The sequence below is a fragment of the Vigna umbellata genome, chromosome 3 (genome assembly GCF_029865625.1).
Source record: "Vigna umbellata cultivar VRB3 chromosome 3, Vumbellata_1.0, whole genome shotgun sequence".
Taxonomy (NCBI): domain Eukaryota; kingdom Viridiplantae; phylum Streptophyta; class Magnoliopsida; order Fabales; family Fabaceae; genus Vigna; species Vigna umbellata.
The window spans coordinates 54021216-54029419 of record NC_142167.1 but is presented as its reverse complement, the minus strand read 5'-3'; the positions used below and the strand labels follow the sequence as shown (position 1 = coordinate 54029419).

Genomic DNA, 8204 nt, shown 5'->3' with positions numbered 1-8204 from the left:
TGTAGCACAAACTTGCAAGCAAGCAGGACCCACTTGCAGTAACAGCACTGTACTATGTCTAGATTTGACATGTGAGTTATGCTGTCCACTTAGGTAAATATCATTCTCTGAAAGATAATTAGATTTAGAATGTTTTAGAACAGCCTCGGCTTGTCTTGTGGTTAATGCTAGTAGGGCTCTGATCCCACCACTGAGTTGGCAAATTAGCATAAGCTTGTATATTCTTTTATCTTTTAACTCCTATAGAAACAACATTTCTCACTGCCACCTAATTTGCACTTTTGTGGTATTTTGACTATGTCCATTTCACTGTCATTGCTCAGCAAGAGCAACAGAGACTGGGGCACCAACAATGCTTAGTGGAGCTTGTCGCTCTCAAAATAAGATTTGTCAAAATGATATATACTACTTGGCCACCCTCTTCAAGCTGTGCAAACGTTTCTGTCGTTATTATGGTAAAGAAAGGTGAGAGTAAAAATGCCAGTCACCATGTACAGTCCTCTCTACTCTCCCTTAAAGCCAAAATTATGCTTACTAGTTAAAAGGGCTACGGAATACAGGTTTTATTTTTCTCAGTACTAAATGAATATGACTCAAAATACAGTGCATTTGTTAGAAAATTCTGACTTTTAGTCATTGTAGAACACATCCTTATAAAAAAGAAACAATGGCATTATGCCACTGAATAAATTCTGAACCGAAAGTTATTGGTCGACCAAAAATTAATAAAATACTATGTAAGTTTCGTTGAGAGGCCAAAGACTATTTGACATAATTTAAAAAAAAAACAATTCTCACAAAAGTAACATTATGTATAAGCAATAATTGTTCTGTTAATATAATGGCCGATTATTAACTACTGTATAAAATCAGAACTTTTTTTTTTTCTGGCACAATTGAAGTTGAGGAAGTGACCAATTACATTTAGTTTACGTGAGAATTTTAGCAAGGAAGAACCATACACTGGTTACAAAACGTAGAGGCTTCAACTTCAAATTCAGAGAAAATAAAACAACTATTGAGAAAAGTCGATCTTCACTTGACTTATGATTGTAACATTGTATAATGAGAAAATTAAATTATGAGAAAAAAAAAATGCCTATGGCGATAAACCTTGAGCTAAGTGACACGGTTGTGATGGTTAAGCCAAGTATCCCTGTGCCACACTAGAGATGTTTAGTTATGCCAAAATGCATGCAAAGCCTCACGAACTCTGCAAGAATAGTATATTGAAAGGTAGCAGTGGCTGTACAAGGCCAAGCCTTTCAACTTGTCTTCTGTGATTACTGTGCAGATGTGACATTCGCAACCCAATACTGCTTGACAGCAATTAGTATCTTCTCAGGAACAAGGGGACCATCCTCATGGTCCACCATTTTGGTATCCCATCTCATTCCTTCGACTAATTTCTTTACCTTAATTAAGACATCAACTTCATCGCGGAATATTACAGCACCTTCTGGGCGTAAAATTCTATCCATCTCAAGAAGAATGTCTTCTTCATTGCATCTGCATTTAGTTATCACACATCATGATTTGCAGCACAAGAATGAACACGATTTGATAAACGGAAACACAAGACTTAAACCAAGTGGTTGAACTAGTGATGGTTGTTAGTTAAATCCACACATTATAAGCTCCAAAAGTCATTCAGAGGGATTGTTTAGACATCCACATATACAAAACTTGCCAGCCTAACAAGATTCAGATAAACAAAGTAACTGAAAAAGATGTTACAGCAATCTGACTGGAACATAAAACCGCTAGCAGTTTCCCATGGAGAATCATAAAAAGACCAAGTCATGGGAGAATGGAACCAATTCATCGTGAGCACTTTCAGTTTTTCATACAACGGTCAAAGCCAAAATACACACACATACTAAAGGACAGGTGATATAAAGTTTTCAACAAACATCAGATTCAACAAAACATTGTCACTCAGATTGCACTGCAACTCCCGAGGAAAGTTGTTTAAGCTCATTGCCAGGAAATCATTTTCGTAGCAGCTAAAGCTATAATTGTAAGCTAAGCAAGCCAAAAAATTTTTATGAATTGGTATTGAATAAATTTAAAGGTAACAGGAAGAGAAATGGAATAACCATTTAATAGATGGAATACTTACTTATCCTTGTAGAGACTAAAGAGACCATGGCTATGAATGAGGTCATATGTCCTCGGGTATGTAGAGAATGCTTCACACCTGGACACAAATGCACACATAAATAAGTAAAAACATGTGAGCAAGAAGTTCATTCCGAAAAATTGTATAGCTAGCCACGTTACAATTCCGTACAAGATATAATAACTGACAGAAGACATGTCTGTGTCAAAATTATATTTCTTGAAATTATAAACTTCATTTTAATAATGGTACAACATTAGGATAGTAACTAAGTCTTTAAATCAAACGATCTAGACATGCCATGAACAAATTATGAGGAAGTTAGAAAACCATACCAATCATGATAGATGCCAACAAGTCCTCGTTCATATATAACACCCAGTGTACTTTTCTCGGCTATAGTAGGCACGACATTCATGACCCATAACTTGGTTGATTGAATAGCTGCAGCAAAACCACCCAATCCAGCATTCACATCCATAATGTTGCGATACCTTCCAGAATCTAGGAGTCGATTAATTTTCTTATAAGCATTTACATGCTTTTTCCACTTTTCGTTATCATCATTGTATGACTCAACCGAAACTCCAGGCACAGAGCCACCAGCAATTCTAGAGGGGATGGCATAAAGCCTTTCTGGAAAAGGCTTAAGATCACCAGAAACTCTAGGAGTTGGAGTAATGCAGACCTCCATTTTCTTATACCTGTAGCCACAAAACAAAGTCATTCCAGGTGAGCACAAGTGTTGATCAAACTTTTAGAATATGTAAAACTAGCAGATACCCTTGTGAGAACTTAAAAAAGGATTGTTTTGTTAATATTTCATGATTTCATAACTACAGGCGCAAACATCAAAGACATAGAACCAGTAATTACATATTTTGTTTCCAAAGGCTCCTGCATAACCGTATGGGACATCAATCTTTTAAGACAGTTTTGTTTTCCTTTTTTTCCACAACTTTTCTCCCACCTTTTACGTTCATGTATGCTTGTGCTTACGGTTAGTAGAAAGAAATATAAGGAATCCTAATAAAAGAATGTCAAAATATTCAATTTGTTCAATACTAATTAAGGGTCATACCAGACATCATTAGCATCTGCAGACTCACAGAATTTTACTCTGGAATCTTCTTGTCTGCTGCGACATGATTCGGAGTCTACAGTTTTTTGCCAAATAGCAATTTCAGATTGTTCAGACTTTTTCTCCCAGCAAAGGAGCTTAGCAACCTCTTCAATCTTTCTCTGTTCTTCTTCAAGATCCTCTTTAGGTCTCTGCCAGGATTTGTAGTTAGTCTTCCAATTGATTGGAGGACCCGACAGCACCCAATAACCGCCAGGTCTTAGAACTCGGTCAACCTCCATCATATACATTCCATCTGCAAATAGAGGACCCAATATGCATTACTAAATAGCTGTTATAACTTATATTAGGCGCCAAATCTAAGAGCAATAATAAGCAAAAAATCATCTTGCTTTCTCATTTACAGCAAGTACTTCACAGAGAAGATTATACTTAAAAGCGTGAACATCTCACCATTTGCTCCCCAGGGAATCAAGCAGCGAGAGCAGTGTGCCATGTCAAAAGCTGCAGATGGATAAGGCAATTTTATGGTTCCAAGAACACCAATGACAGCAGGTACACCTCTTTCAAGAGCAAACTGTACTTGTGCCTCATGAGAGTCCCTCGGTGCAAATGACATGGCAATAACATTCCTGCTCCAGAGATATGCGCCCCAACTGGCAACCTGAGCAAAACAACCTTACATTAAGGATACAATCCTAAAACAAAGAACTGCTATTGATCAAATTAACATGTACAAGAATGAAAAAAAATAAATATATATATATATATAGCCCTGAGGAATTTGCAGTGAAAAGCATACCCCACAACCAGTGTCCAGTGCTGTCCTAACTGTTCCATCCTTTATAGGTATCACAGAAGCAAGCTGATCAATATATTTGTCTGCACCCTGCGGAAATTGAGTTCCACCCCCCGGGAATCTGAACACATTTCCCTCATACTGGATCCAGTTCTGAATAGCCTTCTCAACTGTAAGACTCTTGTACGGCGCATTTGCATATGGAACATAATCACGGCTTTTCGGCCATGAAAATGGAGTCACATATCCCTTAGGTGCTGGGATCAAACAGTGCAATTTTTCTTCCTCAGGGGGACAATGCCTCTCACGATAATTCATATTTTCTCTTGGAAAAGTCATGGCACGCCGTTGATCTTGGCAAGGGGTGTAATCGATAAATTGAGCATCGCAAGGTTCAAACACCTTTGGTTTTGACTCAAATTCATCAATTTTGCTGACTTCTCCACCATGGTGAGAATCAAAACTCAAATCAGGGCGTATATTACAGTCTGAGCTTTTCTTAGTAATCTCCAATGCTATGCTATCTCCCTTTCCAAAACCACTTCTCTGCCATGCACCCAATATATAGAAGAAACAGCACAGACCAACTACTATAAAGATCTGCACGGAGCTTCTAGCCCTACCATCAGCTGAATGTGGTTTTGCCATCTGAACCAAAGAAACATCAGTTCTCATTCAGAATTACACAAATAATAACTCGTACGATTAACAATGTATGGCCCAGGACAAAAAAATCTTAAATTAAAAGCAAGAAAATTGCTTCAATAAATAATTGACAACAATTGGCAAGTTCCAATCGAAGAAATTAAGCTCCAATTATGCATCGTATCAATTTCATTTCAATCAAAATCATGAAGCAATTATTAGTCTGTAACATATTGTAAAAGTTGAGGGGATGCAAAGGGAACTTGGGATCTTATACAACATGGAACCTATGTTCCATCGGTGCACGTTTCTCATGCCAACCAACAAGGTCAAGGAGTGATCGCCCATCTGTGTACTACCAACGATAATACAAACATTAAAAGACAACAAAACAAAACCAAGCACGCAACATACTTATGAACTAAAACCACATATACAAGGTGAATCGTATGGGATCTAGCTATAGGTAAATGCGATGCAAGATTCACACATAAAAGAATTCAGTCAATGAGTTATGAACAAGGACGACCCAAGAAACCTTACTAAAGATAATTTACTTGGTGCACCACACCATGGATTTTTTTATGTAAGGCACAATATGGATATTAAGAAAACTAAACTTTGAAGACACCCAGAAGGAAAAATAACCAAAAAGTTAGGAAAACAGAAGAAAGGAAGAGAATTTAAATGAGGGAAATATGTTACCAATCATAAGAAGCTGCAGGGAGCAATGGCTACGAAGATCTGGAGTCTTCTTAAGAGGAATTAGTTGAGAGAGAGAAATCTGAAAGGATTTTATAAATTTTCTGGAGAACCAAATGGTGATTTTCCTTGCTGCAAGAGCAGTGAGAGGTGCCAATAAAATTATTATTATTATTTTCTATCAAAATTCCAAACCGTTCACATGAACGACAGCAGAGGAAAAGAAGAAAAAAAGCAAAAGCGGAAAGAAAAAATAAAAGAAAAAAAAGGGAAATGGTAAAAGAAAGTACAGTTCTATCAATTCTATAGCGTCTCGCAGATAAATGGCTCAATAAATGTGCGTGTGTTACGTTGTTTTATTTTATATTTTTTCCGTTGTAAAAGGAAGTAAATTTGATGTGACTGGTTTATTACTTTGAAATGTGACGTCTCTCCCTGTTTTTCTATTTATCCCTTTTAAAAAAAATAATACTTAAAATATCAATAAAAAGTTAACGAAAAATGTTAATTTACCATAGCTTTATTATCGAATTATTTTTATCAATCTAATGATTAATATTATTTATATAATGAAAACGTCAACATATATTATAAAAGAAATAGAATATTTAAAAAAAAATCAAAACTCCGCGTTCGCGTTGATACGGAACAGAGGGTTGGAGGCACGATTGGCGGTGCAGAGGGGTCCCACGCGCCAACAAAGTCGTTTATTGCATATATCTCATGACATGGGCTCATTCATCGATATGTGTGTGACCAAGCGCTACATAACAAATGTAATGCTCATGTGGCGCGTGCATCTCACCTCCACCATACCCATCAATTGATCATGCTTCCCACTTCCTCGCCACACTGCTCTTCATTCAAGTAAAGAATAATTCATTGACATTAACACAATTACGTATTTTTAAAACATTATATTATAATTATTTTTGTGAAAATTGTTATTATATATATATATATAATGTTTAAAAAAGTTAGGTAAGACTTTAGTTAAAAACGCAACAACTTAACCCACCAAGATCTAATAGACGGTGTCGTTTAAGGTCAATGAGGAAAACTCAATCCCTCAAAGAGTTCAGGAAAATGAAAAAATACCATGGCGAATGAAAAGAATACCAGGGGCACCATCAACTCAAAGGCACGAATACTTAAAATTAGAGGAAATAAATATATTTTTAAAATATATGAAATTTGAAAAATGTATGAGAATATTAATATTGATAATACTATCTTGTCGGTGTGCCGTTAGCAATATACCAGGATTCCTTGTATGGTTGTTGAAATTTAAAACTATAATATCGCATAAATAAATGATCACTTTTCCATCATTAATTTAATTTTAGTAACATTATCATAATTCAAGAAAGAAAAGTCCTTCACCTGCATAAATGGAATATTTTGGAAAATAATAAAACAATTTTTAAGGGAATAAATATTAATTGTTTGAGTCTCTACTCCATAAATAAAGTTCAAAATATCTCGCATACGAGGGGCCACCGACAGGACAAGATCATTGAGATGAAATTATATATATATAAAAAGTACTTGGATTGGTTTGACGTACATACTACCAATATTTTATTTTTAAAATTAGATGTAAGAACATTATATATATATATATATATATATATAATATCATCTTAACATCACATTTTTATAATATTAGGTTTCTTTAATGTTTTTGTAAGAAATAGTTAAACAAATATAAACATGAATGTGGATGTGGATATAAATATCTTATTATCATGAAAATAAAAGGCGAATTGGAAACAAAAATGAATATTAGATTTTAATTGAAAAAGAAACTATCAAGCAATTAAGTATTTGTCTTTGAAATGTTTTGAATTAAAATAGTGAGAGAGAAAAATGGAAGAAATGTAAAGTAATATATAATGATATTTAATAAGGTGGAAAGTTAGAGAAGGGTTTTGGTTTGATGGCACATGTCATGGCACATACATATGATGATGAGATTGAGTATTATAAAATTAAGAACAGAGATTCATTGTGGTGCCCATGTCTAGCTATGCCATCCTGTCTTTCCTCTTTTGCCTAAATATTTATTATCTTCTTAAATATGTCTCTAGTTTTATAGAATATATGTTTTTTATTTAAGTTTAATTTTATTTGTTACAAGTGTAATCGTATTCAGGTTTACTTTTAAAGTATTACACATGTATCATTTTAATTATCAGATCTCAATGTGTCCACTCGATTTTTGGATAATACAATTGCTCAATTTTAATCCTTGCTATATAATAGATAAAACAATAAAGTAAACTTTAAATTTAAATTTAATCTTTTCAATTTCTTTAATTTTAAGAAAGCTTTCTCTAGTGTCTTTTATTATTATTATTATTTCTTTTATAGTACTTAAACATGATTTAGTAATTATACCATTAGAAATTAGTTTATTAGGAACTAATTACGTTACAGTTTTTTAAGGTTGTTTCCTTAATATTAGAAGCTATAAAATAAGTCAGTTAAATCTGTTTTATCCTAATTTAGTGTCGATATATCAAGAGTAAAATAGAGTCGGTTGATTATTTATAGCAATAGAATGAGTCAGACCGTTTTAAATTTTATTAATTTTATTTTTTACTATATACATACTTATATATATATATATATATATATATATATATATATATATATAGAGAGAGAGAGAGAGAGAGAGAGAGAGATTAAAAATACCTTTTATTCTATAAATATTACCTGTTTAAATGGATTAATTAATATAGTTTATTGAATAAAATTAAAAGAGCTATGATACCTGTATATTAAGTTTTTTTTATTACAATTAATAATTAAAGCTTTGCTACTTATGTGATGTTGATGACATAGTATTTTTA

General features: G+C 33.8%; 1 protein-coding gene across 2 annotated transcripts; it reads right to left on the bottom strand.

Annotated features, from left to right (window-relative positions):
* Positions 1-902: 902 nt before the first annotated feature.
* LOC124833412 (S-adenosyl-L-methionine-dependent methyltransferases superfamily protein) lies at positions 903-5620 on the bottom strand. 2 transcript variants are annotated; one of them, XM_047307898.2, is made up of 7 exons: positions 5353-5620; positions 4006-4650; positions 3657-3867; positions 3204-3498; positions 2458-2826; positions 2123-2200; positions 903-1509 (listed from the first exon to the last, which is right to left on the bottom strand). In XM_047307898.2, exons 2-7 carry the CDS (start codon positions 4648-4650, stop codon positions 1284-1286), a joined length of 1824 nt encoding a protein of 607 aa, XP_047163854.1. In that variant the 5' UTR covers positions 5353-5620; the 3' UTR covers positions 903-1283. The 2 variants fall into 2 exon arrangements, with proteins under 2 accessions (XP_047163854.1, XP_047163855.1); XM_047307899.2 differs by lacking the exon at positions 5353-5620 and adding an exon at positions 5191-5307.
* Positions 5621-8204: the final 2584 nt, after the last annotated feature.

What these genes read in the sequence shown, in the direction of transcription:
- LOC124833412 (XM_047307898.2), bottom strand. Translation starts at nt 4,650, where the DNA reads ATGGCAAAACCACATTCAGCTGATGGTAGGGCTAGAAGCTCCGTGCAG. An exon ending in GCAGATGCTAATGATGTCTG is followed by an intron (nt 2,827 to 3,203) that starts GTATGACCCTTA and finishes TTGTGGCTACAG; the next exon opens with GTATAAGAAAATGGAGGTCT. An exon ending in TTTAGTCTCTACAAGGATAA is followed by an intron (nt 1,510 to 2,122) that starts GTAAGTATTCCA and finishes AACTAAATGCAG; the next exon opens with ATGCAATGAAGAAGACATTC.